Source organism: Oryctolagus cuniculus, chromosome 1, assembly GCF_964237555.1.
Source record: "Oryctolagus cuniculus chromosome 1, mOryCun1.1, whole genome shotgun sequence".
NCBI lineage: Eukaryota > Metazoa > Chordata > Mammalia > Lagomorpha > Leporidae > Oryctolagus > Oryctolagus cuniculus.
In genome coordinates, this window is record NC_091432.1 from 177,167,488 (window position 1) to 177,192,806 (window position 25,319).

Here is a 25,319-nt window from a genome sequence, read left to right on the forward strand (position 1 = left end):
TGGAGGCTTAGATACAGTACAACCATTTACTGGATTAGAGATAGTATTTTTTTAAGATCTATTTTTATTACTTATTTGAAAGTCAGAGTTACAAAGAGAGAGAAGAAGAGGCAGAGAGAGAGAGAGAGGTCTTCCATTCGCTGGTTCACTCCCCAATTGGCCGCAATGACCAGAGCTGTGCTGATCTGAAGCCAGGAGCCAGGAGTTTCTTCTGGGTCTCCTGCGCAAGTGTACAGGCCCAAGGACTTGGGTCATACTGCTTTCCCAGGCCATAGCGGAGAGCTGGATCGGAAGTAGAGCAGCCAGGACTCGAACCGGTGCCCATATGAGATGCTAGCACTGCAGGTGGCAGCTTTACCCATTATGTCACAGTGCCAGCCCCCAGAGATAGTACTAATCTCCACCTTACTGATAACTATACTATCTGAGTAAATATCTCATGTAGTTCTTGTTTCAGGAAAATTACTTATGTTCCAGTATATATATACATATATTTTTTTTTTCCTTAAGATGGCTCTTACAAGGTACTACTCCATAAAAAAAAATTTATAGCCAACTTTGTAGCATCCCATATCACAGTGCTGTTTGGCATCCCAGCTGCTCTGCCTCCAATCCAGCTTCCTGCTAATGTGCCTAGGAAGGCAGAATATGATGGCAAAGTACTTGGTCTCCTGTATGGGAAACCAAGCTGGAGTTCCTAGCTTTGGCCTGGCCCAGACCTGGCTGTTACACTCATATGAGGAGTAAACCATCAAATGGAAGATCCCTCTGTCCCTCCCTCTGTGTAACCTTTCCTTTCAAAAAAAAAATGTTTAAAAAAATAATAAAATAACCTTTCATCAACACACAATACCAGATCTCATTCTGTGAAAGATTCAAAACCATAAGGCATTTTTAAAATTGGTACTTGCCAATAAAAATATAAGAATATTTCAAATTCTATAATCTAATCTATGAAAGTAGATTTTTTTTTCCTTCCTTTTTAAACATTGACTTAACTCTAAGTGCAAGATTCAGAAGTAAAATTGTGCCATTTTTTTCATTACTTTCAGTGCTGCTCCCCTACCAAGATTTCCTTTGCCAAATTACAACATCATTTCCAAATGTACTACCAATCAACAGAGAGGGCAATGAATGAATTCACCCATACACATCTGTCAGGCTAGTGAGCGATAAAGTACACAGGCTAAGAGATTGCTATTGAGACATATGTGTTCTTACCATCTGCACACAGTACAGCAATGCGCTATGCACATATGATATGTCTGAAGCCTAATTTTACAAATGAAAAAGAAAAGCATTCATGCCAGCCTCATACGATGTACAATTCACATCATATCAGGTTCACAATGGATGGTTTAATGTTACTCCACATAGCCTATCCGCCCAAAACTTTCTTTTTCTGAAAAATAATTAAGACACAGAATCAGATACATTCTTTAATCACAGGAGATTGGCTTTAACCTTGTGCTAACAAAATCTCACTTACTCTAAAGCAGGCTAACGGGGAGCAAATCAGTTTGCCTTCTCAGAACTCATAATCTTTATTTTAACCACTCCTTGGAAATGGAAAGGAAGTTGAACTGAATAAAAAAAAAGTGGCAAGCTTAGTGTATTGATTAATTTTATAGTACATATTTTAGAAGGGCAAATTCATTATTTATACAGGTGCTACCTGACCTGTGTCCACTGACATACTCACTTTAACCTATTAATAAGCATACTATAAACAACAATGAAAGTTACATGACCTTACACAGCTGCCTCAAGCCGTTGTACTTCTTTCTTTAAGGAAACTGTTAGATGACCCTGTTGTGAGGACACACTAAATCTGTCTGAGTAAGGGGAAACAAGAATATTTCTCCAAAGGGTAAAACCTTTGGTTTTCACACCGCACAGTTACTACAATGGTTATTTGTCAGTTCATATAGACCTGTGTTTCTAGTATCAGCCTTCCAGGAAGCTTTTATACTGTGGCACATGATCAGTTGCTTATTGCCAAGGGAAAGACTTTTTCCCCAGAAAGACAATCTGTGCACACACTAATTTGAAAGACAGGGTAGGAGCTGCAAGTGTTTTAATAGCCCATTATCAAAAATTATCCCTTGGCTATAAAATCCCCAGACCATTGGCTTGAGCTCAGCTCAAAGAAAAATGAGATTACAGAATTTAATCTAGTGAAGGGGAGTGAGAGATGAGTTTTAAAAAGCTTTAGATCACAAAAAAAAAAAAAAAAAAAAAAAAAAAAAAAAGGAGGGGGGCGGCAGAGGACAGAAACGAGATCAGCTTAGATAAAACCTTCCACACAGTGCTTCACACAAACCTATCATGTTCCAAGATTGATTTTAAATTTTAGAAAGTAAGCTGCTGCTTTGCAACATTTTAATAAGGAGTGGGGAATGCTCAGAGAAAAATTACATAGTGAGGTGACAGGAAACAAAACAGCATTTTGTCTTAAATTTGCACAACCTAATTTAGAGCAATAAAGCAGAACCTATGAGTTCTGGTAAATGTCAGGAGCGTCATGTCCATTACATATGTGGATAGGTATGAAGCACAGTCTCCGTAGGCCCTTCAAAAATTGCACACAGCCGCCCTAATGCAAACCAGAAGTCTCAGCCTGCTGGGTGAACACTCAGATTCACTCCCATGTGGATCCTTAGACAGGGCCCCTCCACCCCCACCCCCATCCTCATTTAAAGATATTTCAAGAAACCAACCTGAGGCCATAACCGTGGAGGTGGCTCATGGGAAGATAGCTCCCACCCCGGCAAAAATCTGGCCCAAACCCTGCAAAGAAAGCATCAGAGTCCTGTAGACCCTCCCCCTTTCCCCCCAAGCCTCGACTCTATTTCTCCTCCCCCTTCTGCTCCCCCCGCCCCTACCCATGAGCATCTGCCTGGCCCAATCTCGCCTGGGCCAGCTCCAATAACAACATCTGCTTGGCAGCTTTTCAAGCCCACGGATAGTTATCTAACTGAGGCTTTTGTGCTGTACTGTTTATTCTATGTGAAGAAATGCCTCCTTAGTTGAAAGAGTACTTTAGAAAAACTGTGCAGCTATTAGCAAGTGAAGCACAAGGCTAATAACCCCCACCTGCTCATCAAATTAATTATGACATCTGAGTCATTATAACTCAGAAAAGAAAACACGACTGCAGATTTGTCACATGTAGGAATAAACATGTTTTAGGACCGGGAAAAAATCAGACCAAGAGACTCAGTTGGACAAAACACATGCTTCCACCTTTCAGAGACTGAAAATAGGAACCCTGACTTTCCCAGTGAAACTGACAAACAGGAGAAGAATGGTTGGACAGACGGATGTTACAGGGAACAAAATGGGATAAAGTCGGGGAACACGGAACCTCAAGGAAACCGCTTTCAGATTCAATAATAATTTCTTTAAACAAACATTCCACAAAGCCAGTCTGCAGAGCAAAATACACTGTTGGTGCTGAACGTGATCCCTGTCATTGGGTCTATCTTAACTACACTTGCAAGAACTCAGGATAGAGGAATTTTTTCCCTAGTAACAGAAGAATATTCCACAGTGGTAATAGGTTAAGAAAATACATCAAAAATGAAAATAAAATTTGTCATGAAGTTACTTTATAGCCTAACCAAGAATGCATAAAACTAACGTCATTAAAAGTCCAATCCCCTTCAGTGGCCATAAAAAAAGTCACATTTCAAAAGTCAGACCCTAAACATTATATAGGGAAGCCTTCAAAAAGTTCATGGAAGATGCACATTATGGTAAAACTATGCACATATTTCAAAAATTTTATTTTATTTTTATTTATATATATTTTATATATTTATTTTTATTGCTCTAAATTATTTTCAAAAATAAATCTTAATTCAATTTTTCCACAAACTTTTGAAGTACCTTCCACATCTCATCAATTCTGTTTTCCTAGTATTTCATAATACTGAATGAAATGTTTTCATTATACACTTCAAACAAGCAAAAACAGGTGCCAACTTCTTATTCTTTGCTATATATTTCTGTCACATGAAAGTGAATCATATAATTTAAAATACCTTACCCCAAATTTTGGATCTTGCAAATCATAATGTAGAAATAAAAATAAGTATTTTGTATTAAAGTAAAATTGTTTTAAACAGAATATCCATTAATAGGCTGATGGCCCACCCAAAAAAGCAAGACATTTTTCCTTGTTATTATTTTAAAGGAAATAACTTCTGAAAAGATATTTTTATTTTTAAAATGCCCCTACTGAACAATTTTGGCAACTACAAACAAATCACTTCATCTTTCTGCAATGTCTTCACTGGGGAAAGAACTTTTTATTAGTTTGTAGTCCTTGTGCCACCAATTTCAGAAAACACGAATCAATTTATAAACACATATCACTATTTTGCTAAATAACATCAGCCTGCTACACTACCTATTGTACCCCAAAGAAAGTTATCCATTGTAGAAGCAGCTATAATCGATTCTTGCAAAAAAGAAAAAAGAAAAATTTCATGTGTTTTTTAAAAGCAAAACCTAGGGAAGAGTTCATTTTAAAATAGAACAACATGCTACATTTCTAAACCCTTTGAGGTTTAATGTAAAGTGAAAGCAAATCTCAGGAAGCAATACAATTTGTTTTGTCTCTCACTAGAACAATTTTGTATTGGAGTCTAGTGCTGAGTTGATTTATGTAAATATGTTACTTAACCTCAACTTGAGATATAAATCCAGAGTAAACATAACAATGGCGATCCTGACACTCTACTTTGCCAAATCAGAAGATTTAGTCAGCCTAGGCTAAGAATGAATTAAGATTATATTAAGAGTGTCAGTCCTAAGTCAAGAAAACATGTACAGCCAGAGCCTGCCAGGGAGATCACTCATTAACCAGCCAACAAGGCTGCAGAGCTGAAGCTAGTGTGGGAAAACACGCTCCCTGTTGTAAACTCCACAGCAGGCCAAGGCACTCTTCTGAAATGGGTGCATTTTCAGTCTTTTTCTTCTCTCGCCATTCCTGAAAACAAACCCAGTTTCCCTGTGTAGGATCTGCGGAGATCTCCACACATCTAACTGGAAAAGCCTTGGCCCCTGTGACGTCTCAAAGGCCAGGGCCGGAGGTGGACTGGTAGACTTGAGGCTGCAAGGAGTTAATGGCTCTTTCGGAAAATAACTTTCAAGTTGCTTTTTAACAGCTAGTTCCCACAATTATTAAATTCTTTTACCATGATAGGTAGCAGCCATGTAACCCAAAGATATTCAACTGTGGGGTATGTAGCAGCAGATTTTGGTCTGTGTGTTCCCCAAGACCCCCTTGCCACACACGTCCTAGCCAGGCTGGTTGGGCATGATGTGCAGAGAGAGTCTGTGCCCAAACCTGAAAAGCAAATAAATTATCTGGAGAAAAATATCCTTTGCAAGTATCAGTATTATTGGCAGTCTGACTTTGCAAAATGTACAGACATGCCAGAAAGGGCTACATGAAACCAGCAGCTCCCAGCCCAAACAGTCCAAGATCCTCGTATCCACTCAATCTCAGCACGCATCTCCACCCCTGCTTCCTTCCCAGTGGTATGTGGTCTTGAAAACACAAATGTTCACGTTTCCTGAAGCTGAGCTGCAAAGGAAAAGTCCCCTCCCAAGAGGCAGAGCTGCAGGCTTTTGGTGCCCCTGAAATTGTTCACGATGGTACAACATAATGTGACATTCACCACAATTAGCCACACGGAAACAGCCTTTTTTTTCACCTCTGATGTCATATAATAGATAAGCCCATGATTTGAGATCTTATCAGTATGCAATGTTATCTATAAACAAAGTCTTTTAGGAGAAGTCCTGTGCTACAATGGTGCAAAGTTAACCTGAAGCTGAAGAGTCCCATGTCCCTTCTCTATCTCATTCTGACCAACCCTCTCCTGGTGGAAGAGTAAAAATTGACAGATACAAATTATTTTTCAGAAATTAGACATTTTCACTGCCAGTTCTTCATTCTAAGCAATATTTTCTTGCTCGTTCTCTTGCTCCTTTTCTCTCTGGCATTCTCCCTGCATGCATACATACACACACACACACACACACACACACACACAGGAAGACATCCATTAATATTAAGAACAGTCTTCTGTAATGTTTTTCAGAATTTCTCAGGGGCTTAGGAGGGCTGCAACCGTGCCAAAATCACAAGCTCTCCTCTACTCAGAAGGGATGTCTTTTCAAAGCCCAGCCCTCATTTTTCAGTCTGATGTAAGTAAATTTACCTCTGTGTGCTAGGCTGAGCAGCTTTTCTTTGTCGTTTTGTTTTTCTAATAGCTGCTGCTCTGGCAGAGCTGTTCATTTCAAAGGGAAGTCAGAAGCATTCTTCACTCTTCCCTTTTAGATTATGTGCAGTTACTGACTCTTCTGAAATCTTAGATTTGAACAGAAACCGAAAGCAGAGCACCATTTTACAACAGCAAATCACCAGCATTCCCAGGATCACATTTCTCTAAAGAAAGTATCCAAGATGAGGTAAGAATTAAGTCCAAACAGGCTGAAAATCACAAAGAGGAAGCATTATCTTTTTATTTTTAAGTGGGCCCAGACCATCCTGAAGGCACACTGAAGGGTAGTAACCTTTTGGAAACACTGTCACCAGCCAAGGAGTGGTGGAGTTATGTTTGCTTCTTAGCTAAATTATTTCTTGAGAAAGTCAAATGAATGATACCCAGGTTCATTTTGGAGATGTTCATGCAACAGATAAGAGAAAGTGGGGTTTTGTTTCTTACTTCATTCGTCTCACGACAAAGTCAAAAATCACTGTCCCAGACCATAAATCTAATAGGAGCCATGATAAAATCCAGCAGGTGAAATATCCCTGAAAGTTCTTAACTTGTCAATATGTAAACCTACTTGATGAGCCTCAGTTTGCAACGCCAGCCAGATCCTGCTGCTGGTCCTTCTGATGAAAGTAGTGTTATGTAGCTTGGACCAAATCTGTGGTCTATGCATGCGTGGTCTGCCTACATAAAGTGGGAATCCTGTGAATTCTCCCTTTGGGTCACATGCTTAAATGAGAGTTCATTAGCTTTCTGTTTATCTAATGTCAACTTCTTCTTTATCAACCAACATTCACCTACTCTAATCGCTGAGCACACTTGAATTCATAATAAATAGTTCTGGGGTTTTGGCAATTGTCAATCTCAAAGTCATAGTAAAAGGCATAAAAAAGGAGTATCCGTGCAGCTGCAGAAACCAGTGAAGAATGGTACATGGAGCCATGGTTAGGAAACCCTGCCAGGCCAGGAAGACTCTCATTACTACCTCCTGACTCATCCCATTCACCAGCATTATTTGAAGAATAACATCTGTGTATATAAGTGGAAACCCTATTATACACCAGGGCTTAAGTCCTTAGCATCTTAAGTTCTTGGTTGTGTGTATTTACCCAGAGGGACAGGAGTGCAATGCTATCCTCCACTGCATACTCAGGAACTGATGTAAGACCAAGCCTGCAACAGGAGGGGAAAGATGCTTCATTCCTGGGGCAATTTTCAAATAGCACTAAAAATGATAACTAGAGTAGTGAGAACTCACTCTCTCCAATTGAAAGAAATATTAAATACAATAGTTTAAACAAAACAAAAAAGATGGTTCATAATTTACAAATATAAAGTATAAAAAGCATAAACAATCAAATGGGAAACTTATTAACATAATACATATGCAATTACCTTTGGAGAAATATGACTAGCAATTCAAGGAACAGAGAGGAGACGAATGCCGGAAAAGGGCGGATCTGTAATATTTACCTCCAAAGGAAAGGCTGAAAGGTATCTGTCAAGGGTGATAGCTGTGGACTTAGAGAGGCTTCAGGTTAATCCTGCCTTTGCCATTTCCTAGCTGTGTGACCTTGGGCAGCTTATTTAAACTCTTTGAACTCTGTATTCCTCAGCTGAAAGAATAACAATACCACCCTTCTAAATGTTGCTGTAATATTTAAATAAAATACATTATATAAAAGCACATGGTTATTTTTAAGATGTATTTATTTATTGGAAAGGCAGAGTTAAAGAGAGACAGAGAGAAAGGTCTTCCATCCACAGGTCCATCCCAAATGGCTGTAATCACCAAGGTCTTGTCAGGCCAAAGCCAGGAGCCAGGAACTTCATCCAGGTCTCATGCCGGTCTTCATGCCAGCCTTTAGTTACCTTCCACATACCTTCAATTACTGTGGATTGAACTCAGATTATGTGCTTTCTTTAAAAGTGCATGTTTTTGGCCGGCGCCATGTCTCACTAGGCTAATCCTCTGCCTGTGGCGCCAGCACCCCAGGTTCTAGTCAAGGTTGGGGCACCAGGTACTAGTCCCGGTTGCTCCTCTTCCAGTCCAGCTCTTTGCTGTGGCCCAGGAGGGCAGTGGAAGATGGCCCAAGTGCTTGAGTCCCTGCACCCACATGGGAGACCAGGAGGAAGCACGGGCTCCTGGCTTCGGATCAGCACACAGCGCCGGCCGTGGTGGCCATTAGGAGAGTGAACCAACAGAAGGAAGACCTTTCTGTCTCTCTCTCACTGTGTCTATAACTCTCTGTCTCTCTCTCTCACTGTCTAACTTTGCCGGCAAAAAAAAAAAAAAAAAAAAAAAAAAAACTAAAAAAACTTTTTAAAAAGTGCATGTTTTTTATAACAAGCAGAAGCCAGATAAAGGAAAAATACTTTTATAAAAACCTTATAGGGGCCAGGCTGAGCACAGTAGCTAAAGCTGCAGCCTGTAGTGCCAGCATCTCATATGATGGTGAGGAGCGAGTCCCGCTGCTCCACTTCCAATCCAGCTCTCTGCTGTGGCCTGGGAAAGCAGTAGAAGATGGCCCAAGTCCTTGGGCCCCTGCACCCGTGAGACAGACCCAAAAGAAGCTCCTGGCTCCTGGCTCCTGGCTTCAGGTCAACCCAGTTCTGGCCGTTGAGGCCACTTGGTGAGTGAACCAGCAGATGGAAAACTTTCTCTCTGCCTTTGTCTCCCAGTAACTTTGCCTTTCAAGTAAATAAATAAATATTTCAAAAAAGAATAATTTCTCAATTTAGGAAATTCTTTTCAAGTTGCTATGAAGACTTTTTCTTGTAATGAATTTCTTTTGTGACCCTTCTGCTAAAAAAAAAAAAAAAAACTCAAGTCCAGCGCCGCGGCGTAGTGGGTAAAGCCACCACCTGCAGTGCCGGCATCTCATATGGGTGCCAGTTGAAGTCCCAGCTGCTCCATTTCCTATCCAGCTCTCTGCTATGGCCTGGGAAAGCAGTAGAAGATGGCCCAAGTCCTTGGGCCCCTGCACCATCGTGGGAGACCTGGAGGAAGCTCCTGGCTCCTGGCTTCAGATTGGCACAGCTCCAGCCGTTGCAGAAAATTGGGGAGTGAACCAGAAGATGGAAGACCCCTCTCTCTCTCTCTCTCTGCCTCTCCTTCTCTCTCTGTGTAACTCTGACTTTCAAATAAATAAATAAATCCTTTAAAAAAGAAACCTTTAAATAAATAAATATTTAAAAAAAGAAAAAGACCATCAAAACACATTTTAAAAACAAATAGAATATTTTAACCTTTCTTAAGGACAAAATGTGTTTGTTTTATTAGGGGAGGACTAAAATAATTATTTTGTACATACTTGTCTTGAAAATAAAACAGAAAGTAACCATGCCATAAATATTTTTTTGCTTTCTAAAATTCAGAATTTTGAAAGAAACACTGCAAATCCTCAACACAAGAGTGATACACATGGTTTGCTGGCAGAATTTATTCTAAGCATCTCCAGGCAATATGCATGCACACACACACATACACACACACTAAAATTTTTGAATCATTAAGTCATTTAGAAGAATCTCCAGAAGTGTGCCGAGGCATGTTTTTGGTGTTTTGCCAAATTATGTGCTTCTGTTTGTGGCTTTCAAATATGGATTAGACAGACGCACAAGCATGTACTATTTGGCAAGTAGCGACAATGGTCTAGTCTGAATTTAGTAATTTAAGCTTTTCATTAGTCCTCTTAGGTGAAAGAAAGAATTAACAACAACTTGTTTGAGCTCTATCTTTATATCCCTTTGTCATCCATTCTTGTTCACTTGCCATAGATTAGAAGCCAAAGGAATTTCAGATGTCCTCTGCAGATAGACCTAAAGCAAGGGCTTCAAACAAGGGGTTCAAATGTCAAGTACATTTTAACTGGAACCTGAACTTCAGTTGACTGCTATTCTAAGGCCATAACTCTGCTTCTTTGAGTTCCCCATTGTACCTGAATATCAGTGTACCCTCCTTTTCCTTTGACAAAGAAACAAAAACAGAAATTAGCTGAAGAGGTAAAAGGTCACTTGAGATTTCTGTTTCTAATGTCTTGAAATTATCATGCACACGAATAGACTTTTAGATGACCAAAGGCTCACAAAGATGTTTCTGTGTCATGTAACTGCTTCTGGGAGCAGCAATGTGTCTGCTGCCCTGCTTCATACCATAGTCACTCTCAACTTCAGAGATCAACTTAAGACCATGAACTTTGGTGCTAAATTCAGAAACATTCCAAAGCAAAATAAACCCCAAATTCTGTTCCAACCATCCTGACTCCTGGTCTTGTCTTTCTAAGCGGAATCAACACAGAAATCCTTTTAACTGTCAGCCCCTTTCCAGATCACCTAGAGTACACCAAGGGAAATTCAATTGACTTGTAGCATGTGACATTTTCTTCTGTTTGTGGGTAAGAATAATCCTGATGCCCAATAGAAAAGTTCACAGGAACCAAGAGGTAAAAAGGATTAAATGCTGACAGTGGTCCATTGTTAATTGAGTCCCCTGTGTGAAGCTACAGAAAGATTAGTTTATACAGCTGCTGCTATTTGTCATAACATTGCTAACAAGATACATATGTTCAATTGAAGTCTCATTTTGAACCTCCAAAATTGGACAGTGCAGTGGTCAGAAACATATGTAAAAACCAGCGGGTAACACCATAGAGATGGAAGACCTGTGTATCCCCTCAGGTTGTCTCAATGGCCAAGGAAGGAAGACAGCTGAGTCCCTAAACGAACACAACCTACAATGTGCTGGGTGGGATGAAATGAGCAAAACAGGACAACAACTAACAGTGACCTGGGAGGGTGACAACCAAGCTGTGACATTATCAAAAGGTTAGTAGGGAATTTAGACTTCACCCAAGCATGATTCCTTAAGTGGTGACTTTCTCTGGAGAAAGTGAAAATCTGGGATGGACAGAAAATATTTCTTGTCAAGGCAGAGAGCCGACCATTTCATTTGCTCCTTCTATCCATCCTCCAACAGCAGACAACAACTCCGCCAAGACACACACACACACACTGAAGGGGAAAGAGACAGTGTCAAGTCAGTAGAGGGAACCTTCACTAAAACATCCAAGATAAGCTAACAGTCTAAAATAGACTCAATACAGAAAACATCATCAATTCTAGGCGTTAAGAATAAAGGTGGGGCTGGCACTATGGCATAGCAGGTAAAATCGCTGTCTGCAGAGCCGGCATCCCATATAGACACCAGTTCAAGTCCCTGCTCTTCTGATCCAGCTCTCTGCTATGGCTTGGGAAAGCAGTAGAAGATGAACCAAGTCCTTGGGCCCCTGCACCCACACGGGAGACCCAGACTAAGCTCCTGGCTCCTGGTTTTGGATCGGTCCAGTTCTGGCCATTGAGACCATTTAGTGAGTGAACCAGCAGATGGGAGACCTCTCTTTTTTGGCTGTAACTCTGCCTCTCAAATAAATAAATCTTTAAAAGAAATATATAAATAAATGTGTGTTTCTTAGTCTCAAGGAAATTTTTTCATTTCAACATGTAGGGGAATATGTGCACATGTGTGAACACATCCATACACACACACACATACACACCCTGAGACAGCCAGAGAGAGAGAGAGAGAAACTAGAGTTCCCAAAGCCCTGTCACACACATTATCCCAGTTTATACTCAGGACTAAAAGTTAATACAATCATCTTACAGGTGGCAAAACAGAAGCTCAAGCCCCAGTAAACTGATGAAACAAAAACAGAAGCCAGGTATCCATAGCCCTTAGATCTTCAAGGATAATAAGAGAATATTAGGTCGGGGCCAGCGCTGTGGTGTAGCCAGTAAAGCCACCACCTGCAGTGCTGGTATCCCCATATGGACACCAGTTCAAGTTCCTGCTGCTCCAGTTCTGATCCAGCTCTCTGCTATGGCCTAGGAAAGCAGTGGAAGATGGCCCAAGTCCTTGGGCCCCTGCACCTACATGGAAACCCAGAAGAAGCTCCTGGCTTCAGACAGGTGCATCTCTGGCCATTGCAGCCAATTGAGGAGTGAGCCAGCAGATTGAAGACCTTCCCCCCTCTGTAACTCTTTTAAAAAAAAATGAACAATTCTTTTAAAAAAGAGAGTAGTAGGTCTATTCATCATTATGATTTTTTTTTAGAAAAAGGAAAACATGCTTAAAAACCTTAAGCCAATTTTTAATCTTAATAGATGCATTCTTGAAGTTATATCACCTTCCCATTATCTTTTTTTTTTAAAGATTTTATTTATTTATTTGAGAGGTAGAATTACAGACAGGCCAGAGCTGGGCCTATCTGAAGCCAGGAGGCAGCAGCCTCCTCCCCGTCTCCCACACAGGTGCAGAGGCCCAAGTGCTCGGGCCATCTTCCACTGCTTTCCCAGGCCATAGCAGAGAGCTGGATTGGAAGAGGAGCAGTCAGGACGCGAACTGGCACCCGTGTGGGATGCCGGCATCACAGGTAGAGGATTAACCTACTACGTCACAGCGTTGGCCCCTCCCATTACTGTCCATGCAAACATTATACTTCAGGTTACCTAAGATAGACAGCATAGTGAAACCTTCCCCATCAATAAAAAGGGTAGTTGAGGCTAACAGTGACCAGACTGCTCCCAAGAAAAGGCACAAGTTCAAAGAAAGTTTTAAGGCTATGAACAAATCTAGTTGGAAGTAACTTGTATACCTACAATTCAAGGCAACGAAGAGATTTTTCACTACGAACATTGATGCCCATGGCATGTGCTGCTACTGGTCTAATCTGCTCCTCCCACACACTCCTTTCCGTGGCTTCCTCTCCACTTTGTTAGTTGATCATGAGTGGCTAAAGAGGTCATCTTGAACCTCAGTGAAAGGTACAATTACCATAAAGCACAATAGTCTTAGAATAATAATGCAAACTAAGAGGTTTGGGTTTAAGAGAATGGTGTTAAGAGAATGGTGTTTAAAGTGCTCGTGTATATTTGTAATCTAAAACAATCCCTCTTCTCCGCATCTTTTGTACATTTGATTAAAACACCAAAATGTACTTTCAATATTAAGTAGCAAGAAAGCAGCACTAGCAGCTGAAGTGCCCATTCCAGCCCTATTGACTTGATCCCAGAGGGTACTTCAAAACAACGCACTTTGGAAAGGACAGGTAGAATCCAATATTTCACTTTCCGGGAGAAGAAATCAATCCAGTACATTTGGTACAAAGTCTGTAAAGATATTCCTATCCTCAATTAGCCTCACTAAACCAGTTTAGGAGCTGATGTAAAATAGTAGTTTATCAAAATACCCATGTTCAAATCCTACATTACATGTACTGACTAGCCATGTGACCTTGGACACAATCCTTCTGTTCTTTGGTTTCCTCAGTAAAAAGGAGATACACACACACACACACACATACACACCCCACAAACATACACATTCAAGTATTTAAAGGTACTGATATTCACCACCTCCTTCGTTATTTAAATATTGTCCATCGGTAAGGCCTATTCTATCCATTTGTAAAACTCCAGTCTTCCCTTAAGCAGGTGTCCACATTTTATTCTTGTAAAACTAGATTTGAGACAGAATGCCCTATAAGACTGGCACTTCTGTGTCAGTATTTAACTTACAGCACACTTTAGAAGAATAAGATAACGTGTAGGTTAGGATCCTCCTGCAGCCATCAGATCCTGAAGAATCCCATATCCATACCACACAACATTAGGAAAGGTAGGACCCAGCACACGGCTCAGGGTGGGCCCATGAGGTGTCCATGATTCCTTAGAGGCTATGTCTTTGTCCATGCATAATGGAATACTCTCCCCAATGTATAGCAGAATAGAAAAAAAAAATCCTGAGTTTTTGAAGAACTGGAAGGGTATATAACTCCAAGGAGAACTGGTTTCCTCAGAAGAAAACTAAGATTCTCTTTCATATTTTAAAATCATCATAATCATTACAAAATAAGGATGCTTTCCCATAATTATTTTGCAAAGTCGCTAAACTATAATACTTAATATGCAAACAAATTAATGGTGATCCATACATTGCATTGCTTCTTTATGCCACAGCATATAAGGTGAGCCAAAATGGGAAATTACATATTTTTTTCTAGAGAAATCATTTTCCCTCTTGAGTAATCATGAGAGCGGCAACGAAAACAACAACCAAAAAAAAAAAAAACAACAAAAATCTGTATTGTGGTTGCTAACTTGAACCATGCCAGTGAACATTCAAAAGATTAATCAAAGGCTTGACAGTTGTTAACAGTTCAACATGGTTCCCATAATTATCCAATTAAACATATAATGCAAATAGTGGAAGTCTTATGGGTTCCATAGAGCATGAATATCAGGCTGCTTCAGAAAACTATTAACTGTAATATAGTGTCTGCTGAGTCAGAAGAAAGCGAAAGGAGAACTAGTACATTTATAGTGGAAGGCAAGGAGGAGAAAAATAGAGTGGAGAGACACGTAACTCAACTACTCTTTATGTGGTCACATAAACACAACAGACAGTGGTAAAATCCAGAAAACAAAATTTAAGTAACAATTATTGTAAAACCAAAAGAATGCAGAGCAATGACTTTACCCTATAATTCCGACTGGCTGCACTATATCCACAGCATACTTCAACCACACTTCTCCAGCTTGCTGCTAAGTTAGAAACATGGATGTAATTATAGTTGTTGGCTTTTGACTCTGTCTATAAACCATGCAGAGATAAACTGCTATTAGTGAACATACCAACTCCATATAATTGTGTTTTGACATTATAGGTAAAAACAGTGAGAAGGAAAACTAACCACAGCAATTATAAACAGCATGCTGGAGGGCATGTCAGGTCACTTATGACCTTGACTAAATTGTTGTAATCCCTAAGCTGCATTTTCACACATTCACATGCACATCCACGCACACATCACACCCCACACCTGTCTTTTCTAAGAAAATGAATTTAATGAACATGAGAACTACTAACTTATATATTCATAAATGTCCAACAGAATATAAATGTATGCCACATCAAATAACTGTCCTTTTTTAAAACCTTAAAATTTTTAAAACAATTTATAAAATTTAAAAGAAAAATTCTGTGGTAAGCGTTCATTCTAAAAATATCCTATTTGCAGCTGTATCTACACGGCAGAAAAGAAGCACTGAGGAAATTTTATTCATTATAAAAACTTCTGCTACTATATAAATTGTATTTACTTGCATTATTTATAGGGTAATTCTTAAATGCTTAAACCATCTCCTTATCCTGATAATGTATCTGCAATAATTATTCAGTTATAGTCTTTATTGTATTTGCTACTCTTTTCATATTACTATGCCCTTCACCAAAGTGAGTATCAAAGGAATTCAAGAAAGCAATGATTATTCAACAAGGAGTCAGCACTGTGTCTCAGCAGGTTAAGCCACTGCCTATGGCACTGAGATCCCATATAAACATGGGTTCAAGTCCTGGCTGCTTCACTTCTGATCTGAGAAAGAGTGGATGATGGCCACCTATATGGAGACCCAGATGATGTTCCAGGCTCCTGGCTTACAACTGGCCCTGTCCCAGCCATTGCACATTTTGGAGGAGTGACCAGAAGATAGAAGATTGATCGATCTCTCTCTCTCTCTCTCTCTCTCTCTCTCTCTCTCCACCTCTCCCACCTTCTTTCCATTTCTCTGTAACTCTGCCTTTCAAATGTAAAAAAAAGTCTTTAAAAATAAATATCCAATAAATATTAGGCATGACATATAGGGATAAAATGTAGTTTTATATTTAATGACTTCTCATCTAAAGTACAAAATGATTTGTACAATCAGCAACCATATAAACATGAAAGCCACGATGATATATTACGTGTGGTGACCATCCAACTCACAAGTGATAGATTGTTGAATGACAGTACTCTTAGAAATGGTAATATATAAACACAATCTTTAGAACATGTCACTGCCATTAAAGTAATCTCATCTATTTGCATATTTCTTAGGAGCATCCATGGATTTTTCTTCCTGTGGCTTTCTCATTTTCTCTTCTGAATAATCTGGTCAGAAAGTAGAGAGGTGCGGCTCCGGCTGCTGCAGCCATCTGGGGAGTGAACCAGCAGATGGAAGTTCTCTCTCTCTCTCTCCCTCTCTATGTGTGTGTGTATATATATATAAATATATATATATATATAAATATATATATATATATATATATATCTGCCTCTCTGTAACTCTGCCTTTCAAATAAGTAAATAAATCTTTTAAAAAAATCTGAATATAGAACTGCCATATGACCCAGCCATCCCACTCCTGGGAATTTACCCAAATGAAATGAAATCAGCATATGAAAGAGTGATTTATACTCCCATGTTTATTACAGCTCAATTTACAATAGGTAAAATATGGAATCAACCAAGATGTCCATCAACTGAAGACTAGATAAATTATGGTATATATACACTATGGAATACTACACAGCAGTAAAAAAAAAAAAAAACCTGAAATTCAGTCATTTGCAACAAAATGGATGCAACTGGAAACCACTATACTTAATGAAATAAGCCAGTCCCAAAAAAACAAATACCATATGTTTTCCATAATCTGTGGTAACTAATAGAAAACCTAAAATGTAATCTGTAGGTGTGAAATTGATTTTTTTTTTTTTTTGACAGGCAGAGTTAGACAGTGAGAGAGAGAGACAGAGAGAAAGGTCTTCCTTCCGCTGGTTCACCCCTCAAATGGCTGCTATGGCCCGTGTGCTGCGCCGATCCGAAGTCAGGAGCCAAGTGCTTATCCTGGTCTCCCATTTGGGTGCAGGGCCCAAGCACTTGGGTCATCCTCCACTGCCTTCCAGGGCCACAGCAGAGAGCTGGACTGGAAGAGGAGCAACCGGGACAGAACCTGGTGTCCCAACCAGGACTAGAACCCCGTGTGCCGGCACCGCAGGTGGGGGATTAGCCAAGTGAGCCACGGCACTGGCCTGAAATTGATATTTTGAGATTTGAAGCCTTTGTCTCAACTGTTGAGAATGAGTGTTTTTTTCTTCTACTATTTGTTGAACTCTTTACTTAGTATAGGGTTAATCTTAGGAGTATAAAGTTAAATGAAAATAGATCTTGGTAAAAATTAAGAATGGGAATAGGAGAATGAGGGGGAAGGAGGGTAGGAGCATGGTAGGGGAAGTATCACTGTGTTCCCAAATCTGTACATAGGAAATAGATTAAATTTGTATACTATAAATAAAATTTTTAAAAAAGAAGGTAGCTATGCTTATATTTGTTTGACCTTTTCACAGAACAGGAGAGAGATGCCTGAAGGAGAGCTGCCTTGTGCATGACCACTAGACTAATGAGGAGCCAACTGGGCCAGGCTGAGATAAGGGCCTTGGGCAGGGCACCAGAGGCTGAATGCCTTGGTTCAAATCCCTATTCCTCCTCTTACCTGCTACTGAAGGAATGTGGGTCATGACTGAATCTTCCCTCGCATGAGCATTTTTTCCCAACAAAAAGTGATGGCCTCCACCTAGGTTATTTGTGAGCATTAAAAGAGACACGCTATGTACAGCACTTACAACAGTGCCTGGCAAATGGCAACGACTCCGTAAGTATGACATGCTGTGGCTGCTGTTATTGCTACTGTCATCTTTAAGCTAGTCTGGCTAAGACAATTTTAACATGGTTAAAAGATTAAATAAATAGCCACATAAATATCAAATCCAGAGAGTAAATTTAGCATACATTCTAAAAGAAAACTAACACAACTATATCACTGTAATTCTTGACTAGGGGTGTTGAGAATGTAGTTCACTGACTATTCCTAAAGATCTTCTGGCAAAAATGCTCCTGTATTCCTAGCAACACATCACTCACTGGACACAGGTATAAGGAATTCAGATTAAACTGAGAAAACTATACAAATTAAAACTGGTAAAATGCAACAGTGGATGACAGTCTGTACTCACTTTATCTTGGGGATCAAAGTTCTCCTGTTTTAACTGCCACATTCCAGCCTGGACAGAATCGTTTCTGTGTAACTAACTGGCAAGTCTAGCATCTTGACTGAAAGTTCACAGTGAAGGGCTTTAACATAATGTCTTTGAGGACAATGGACTCCTCATTCAGGCAAGAGCAATCCTGATCAAGTTCAATGCTGCATGAACTCAAGTTGACACAGGCTGGGCCTTCACTGCTCTTTTTATAAAGCATCTCTGAGAGGAAACAGGATGAGGAAGAGAAAAGTATCTACATTCGTGTTTATAATCTATAAAGTCAATATACTTAAATGTTCTGCGTCAGCATACAAGAACCAGAGAAAGCTCTGTTGCTTGTTGCTCAGAGAGAGCAGCAGTGTCGGCCATAAACCAAGGCATATCTAGGCAGGTAGAAAGAAGAAATGCTTGTGGTAATGCAGAAAGAAAAGCCATACAATTATTCCGTCCTCTAAGCAGGACAACAGTAAGATCTGGTGAGGGTCCTTTAACTCTGTTCTACAGACACACCTTAAAAAACTCCACTTGAATCTCTTGAAGATACAGAGAAGCCCCTGTTAAAAAATATTTTATTAGGAAAAGTTGAAGAATGAGATTTTAAATTGAGAAGCAGTAATAGTGAGGTTGGGAATATGAGCTGGCAAGGGGCACTCATGGCTTCAAATCCTGACTCCACCACATACTGGTTGTCTGGCTAGAGATTTACTCAATATATTTAGCTTCAACTTCTTCATCTATTAAATGATGAGAATGATATCTGGCTTTGGGGGATAACTGTGATGATTACAGTAAATAATTGAGAGGGTATATAGGACATTCTTAACTTTCTGGAGTTATTTTATTATTGCTACTACTACCAATTATTACTACCATAATAAAAAAATGTAATAATTAGAGGGATCTCTGTCTAATGAGAAAGGGGGGTCATTTCTGGATCCATCACATCCTCTTTCGGAGATACCCCATCTTATCTGAGACAGAAAGCAATCTCTTAAGCCAAAAGAGAATAAAACATATAAGAAGCCATTCACTTAGCATGGTGTAACTGGGACAGAGAGACCTTGTATCATAAATCAATCATAAAGACCATGCTACCCATTCTGAGAGAGTTGGATTGCCACATGTGGTTCCTGACTTGCTTTATCCCCCTCCTAAAGCTGTTTTTATTTCTTTCATGTATCCTTTGTGCCCTGCACAATTCACATATCCAATTCCAGGATCTCTTATAAAAGTATAATAAACAACCCATGGAAACACTGCCTAGCTTAGGGAGAAAAAACATAACTGGGAAGTCAGTATCACTGCCTTTTGTATATCAGAATTAATAAATGAAACTTACAAATCAGAGATAAAAGAAATGGTCATTTTAGCAACAAGTGAATAGGGGCCGGTGCTGTGGCGCACTAGGTTAATCCTCCACCTTCGGCGCTGACATCCCATATGGGCGCCGGTTCTAGTCCCGGCTGCTCCTCTTCCAATCCAGCTCTCTCTATGGCCTGGGAAAGCAGTAGAAGATGGCCCAAGTCCTTGGGCCCCTGCACCCACATGAGAGACTGGGAAGAAGCTCCTGGTTTCAGATCAGCACAGCTCCAGCTGTTACGGCCATCTGGGGAGTGAACCAACAGATGGAAGACCTCTCTCTTTGTCTCTCCCTCTCACTGTCTGTAACTCTACCTCTAAAATAAATAAATAAAAACCTTTCAAAAAATGAGTGAATAAATAACAAGAGTGTATTTTTCCAGCATGTAGAGGTTAAGAGGTTGGCCCTTATTGTACAATATGCAGAAGTCATCCCCTATTTTAACATTTGTTCCTTCTACCCTACTGCAGATACAGTAATTTAACCACGTAGAATGAGGGTTAAGAAAGAGCTCCAAGGACAACTTGCAGGGGTTCAAACTTACACTCTATTATTTAGCCATCCTAACTTTCATGCTCTCATTCATGAATGGACGGCAATGTACCTACCTCACACAGTTACTGAAGATTAAAACGATGCCTAGTACACACAAGAGTCCAGTAATGCTAGCCAGACAGTTATACACTCCTTGTGGTAAAAATCTCCAGAGCTTGGCAAATTCTACCCACCTTGAGTTATCTACTGAGCACCACCTCACTACACAAGGCCTTTCCCAAGTCCTTAACTCATTTAGCCCTCACAAAAAGCTTTTAATGTTGGTATTATCTCCACTTTATACAAGAAATGGTGCCTCTGAGACTACAAAAACACTTGTAACTGTTATAGCTAAAAATGACAATAAAAAAACAACAACAGTGTTTTAGGTTCAGTACTCCTGATGCCCAACTCTTTGACACTGTTTCCACCGCTCCTTTCAGTAAGTCTCAACTGCACACACTCCTAGTCATGTCTTCCCACAACAGTATACCACTAGCCTGACTTGTTCACCACAAAACTTGGAATAAGTCTGCTGATGTCTGAGAAGCTGGAGAAACCTTTTGGCAAACCCCAGTGTCAAATTCTAGCCTATTTGTTCCTTTAAGTGCAATGATCATCACAAAGTCCAAGACCACTCACTATCACTCTAAGCGATAGTCACTTCTGAATGAGATGGTGCTAATGTTGCTAAGACCCCAATGTAATTGCCCCGGGTAGGAGAATAGGAAGAGTCCAAAAATGGATTTTGACATGTTTCCAATTTCCTGCAAGAGAAGCTACATGCTACAACATGTCATGCAGCATGCTTGTTACTACCATATAAAACCTATAAAAATATTTTTGTCATACAAATGAAAAAATTATACTTGGTTCATAGGAATAATGTTCTCATGATCTAATTATTTTCTCAGAAATTGTCACAAGTTTTCATAATGATGATGTTTGTATAATAACCATTACCCTTTTCACAAAGTATTTATTAAGCACTTAACAGCAATGCTTTTCTGTTAAGAATAAAAAAGCAAGATAATTCTTATTAAACTATGTTTTGCTACCGTAAAATCAGTAAGATGTCAGCCAGCGCCACGGCTCACTAGGCTAATCCTCTGCCTGCAGCACTGGTACTCCGAGTTCTAGTCCCAGTTAGAGCGCCAGTTCTGTCCCGGTTGCTCCTCTTCCAGTCCAGCTCTCTGTTATGGCTTGGGGAGGCAGTACAGGATGGCCCAAGTGCTTAGGCCCTGCACCCGCATGGGAGACCAGGAGGAAGCATCTGGCTCCTGGCTTTGGATCGGTGCAGCGCACAGGCTGTGGCAGCCATCTGGGGGGTGAACCAATGGAAGGAAGATTTTTCTCTCTCTCTCTAACTCTGCCTGTCTTAAAAAAAAAAAAAAAAAATCAGTAAGATGTCTATCTTTTCTATATTGTAATTCTAGTATCTGTCAGTGTCAGTAACTGATCACTGAATGACTAAACAGCTGGTGTGTAGACAGATGACTTGAAAATGCCATCATAAAGTGGCAAATTGGCAAAGATTTCTTTTTAAATTCCAATGATCATAATTTTGCTATACATGCATATCATAACTGATACCCAACAAAACCCACTGTACCCTCTTACAGAGAATAAGGGGAACAGAAGTTTGAAAATGAGAAACCTGAATGTTGCCCTCTAAGAACTTAAATTCACTTGCTTTTTGGCTGAGAGGAACTGAGAATTTCACAGACTAAGTTCAAGTCTATCTTTAGCAGTTATGTTTCATACATGTAAAAGATTGAAAGTTACTTTTTAAAAAGTTTTTATTTATTTATTTTCATTTATTTTTAAGTCAGAGACAGAAACAGTGACAGAGAGATTTCCTATCTGTTGGTTTACTCCCCAGATGCCTGCAACAGCCAGGGTTGACCAGGCTGAAGCCAAGAGTCTAGAACTCAAGCCAAGTCTCCCATGTGGCAGTGCCCCAGTACTTGAGCCATCACCTGTTGCTCCCCAGAGTGCTATCAGGAGGAATCAGAAGCAGAACCAAACTTGACCCCAGGTACTTCAGCACATGATGTGGGCATCTCCATCAGCATCTTATCCACCAGGCCAAATGCCTATCCCTGAAAGCTGAATTAAAAGAGCTGTAATAGAGCTATAGTCAAAGGATTACCAGACGACCAGAGTTTTCATTTTATATTTTTTCCTGTAATTACCTACTAAAGAAACACCATTTTCTGGAAGAGGTGTCATTTGGAGAGAGCAAAATCTGTCAGGAAAATTCAGTACGCAAAGCTGGCATTATTATATCTTATTATATCGTTGAGTGTGACACTATATCAGCCCATTGCTTTTAGCAACAAAAACATGAATTTGCATCACATCAGATACTTTAGTCTGACAAAACGCATGTCATCAGACATAAGCCACATTTGATTTTTAAAATAATAACAACAGCTATGTAAACTGGACCCTAAACTGAACTTAAATCATTTCAATATATTTTCAAAGTATTGTTGAAGAATATTCTGCTTCCCAGATGTTTAATTGCCTATATAACTATCTTTTCCGAAACAAAACATTTTAAATTATTGATGTGAGAAATATAAATTGGCATTTTTCATTCAAGAGCACAAATATAAACAATTTAAAAAGTAGACTTAGTTAAAAAGGTATTTTATAAAACATTTTTAAACAAAGTATATATGATATACAATGAAATGTAAGAGCTAAAACAAACAAGAATAATGTAGAGATGAGAATTTAATAGTACTATCCAATAAAAAAAGTGAGATAAATCAACAAAGTCATTCATTATCTAATATTTCAACACCTGGGTGAAAATTTCGCATTAGATTGTTTTATTAGCCAACTTTTTGGACAAAACAAATTAATTACCAAACAATATTCTCATTGCCAAATAAAGTCCATGTCTATGAGATGATCTTGGTTATCGGTTTCATTTTGCTTTGTTTTCGTTACATAACCCATGAGAAAACTGCCTAAAACTCACCTCCTCTCTGTGACCTTTCCATTACAGTCCCTCAGGGTCTCCTCCCAGAAAGCTCAACTACTCTAACTATATATAGCAGCTGGGGCGCTGGGTAGTCAGTCCTACACTTGCCGCACTGTCTTTGGCATTTTTGTTTCTCCTGAACACTGCAAGTGACCACTGCCCTCTCTTTTCTGCTTTTCAATTACCTGGGTGGGGCCAACAGTGTTTTCACCATTTGTCTCCTAGTTCTACTATTCCAAACAATGTTCAAACAGCCTCCTACTCCATACATGGATTTCTCAGTTGTTCTTCTATTTCTTAAATGTTTTTCATATTTCCCCTGAAAGATACATTTGAATAAATGAATAGATGCTACTGGCTTTACTATATATTGTATGCAGAATCACAGGAAACAACAAAATAATAAGAATTAATATGCCAAATATATACATACATACACATTCAAGTGTATATACATACTTTGAAAAATCTAATGAATAATAACAAGATGAATGGCTACTGAGGAAAAGTTCCCAACATTAAAAATTTTTAGATACTTAAATTATCCATGAAATGATTTTATAAATGATGTAACATTTTAATGAATAAGACAAAGCACTCAAAATTATTTGTCAGAGAATAATTTAACATATAATGCTGAGATATTTCTTCCACTTTTATTTGTGGGACTATAACTCAGTGCAATTTGTGACAGGAAGGAAATACACACATATACATATAAGAATATACATGTGTGAATACTTATATATGTGTTATATATATATATATATACATGTATATTTATTTATTTAAATCAGGCCTATGAAAATATTTGGGATCTTAAAAGTCTCGGAGGGGCCAGCACTGTGGCTTAGTAGGTTAAGTCTCTACCTGTGGCACCAGCATTCCGTACGAGTGCTGGTTCTAGTCCTGGCTGTTCCACTGCCCATCCAGATCTCTGCTATGGCCTGGAAAAGCAATACGAGATAGCCCAAGTGCTTCGGTTCACTGCACCCCTGTGGGAGACACAGAAAAAGATCCCAGCACCTGGTTTCAGATCAGCCCAGCTCCAGCTGTTGCAGCCATTTGGGGAGTGAATCAGTGGATGGAAGACCTTTCTCTCTGTCTCTCCCTCTTTCTGTCTGTAACTCTCCCTCTCAAATAAATAAATAAAGTCTTTTTTAAAAAAGAGTTGGATTCAGGGGCCAGTGCTGTGGTGCAGCAGGTAAAAGCCCCAGCTTGCAGCACTGGTATCCATCCCATATGGGCACCGGTAAGTCCCCACTGGTCCACTTCCAATCCAGCTCCCTGCTAATGCACCTGGGAAAGCAGTAGAAGATGACTCAATTCCTTGGACCCCTGCACCCACATGAGAGACCCAGAGGAAGCTCGTGCTCCTGGCTTCAGATCAGATCTGCTCAGCTTCTGCCTTTGCAGCCACTTGGTGAGCAAACCAGTGGATGGAAGTCCTACTTCTCTCTCTACCTCTCTTTGTAACCCTGTCTTTCAAATAAATAAAATAAATCTTAGAAAAAAAAGTCTTGGTTTCTTAAAGAAATAAATGCCATTGTCTCAATTACTCCCTGCCAGGCAACAGTTACAGGTATATGCAATTTTGTTTCTAATTATGCTTATGTCTGGAATGTTTTATAAACCAAATGAAAAATCTTATGAAAAATGGATAGCAGTAAATAATACAGGATTCTAACAAAAAAATGTATGCAGGAATCCAACATATTTTTATGATCCTAGGAAAGATTTGTTTATTTATTTGAAAGGCAGAGAGACGAGACGAGAAGAGAGAAGAGAGAAGAGAGAAGAGAGAAGAGAAGAGAAGAGAAGAGGAGTTGAGACCTGAAAGACAGAGACAGAGAGAGAGGGCTTCATTTGCTGGTTCACTCCCCAAATGCCTGCAGAGCCAGGGTTGGGTCAGACACAAGCCAGGAGCCATCTGGGTCCCCAACGTAGGTGACAGGAACTCAAGTAGACGGGCCATCATCCCCTGCCTCCTAAATACTTTAGTGGGAAGCTGGATCAGAAGTACAGTGACCAGGACTGGAATTGAAACACTGATATTGGGGGGGCCGGCACCGTGGCTCACCTGGTTAATCCTCCACCTGCAGCGCCTGCATCCCATATGGGCACCAGTTTCTAGTCCCGGTTACTCCTCTTCCAGTCCAGCTCTCTGCTGTGGCCCGAGAGGGCAGTGGAGGATGGCCCAAGTCCTTGGGCCCT

General features: G+C 39.8%; 1 protein-coding gene across 35 annotated transcripts in view; it reads right to left on the reverse strand.

Moving 5' to 3' along the window:
• NFIB (nuclear factor I B) overlaps positions 1–25,319 on the reverse strand; it is a 483,250-nt gene that overhangs the window by 194,822 nt on the left and 263,109 nt on the right. For 5 of the 35 annotated variants that reach the window (XM_070052310.1, XM_070052288.1, XM_070052283.1 and 2 more), the window contains exon 1: positions 2,721–2,828. The exons of 29 other annotated variants lie outside the window; for them this stretch is intronic. In XM_070052310.1, the coding sequence (XP_069908411.1) occupies positions 2,721–2,730 (10 nt within the window). In that variant the 5' untranslated portion in view covers positions 2,731–2,828. Of the gene's footprint in view, positions 1–2,720; positions 2,829–6,236; positions 6,336–25,319 lie in introns of those variants that run through there. One more of the 35 variants, XM_070052294.1, reaches the window with a different exon arrangement.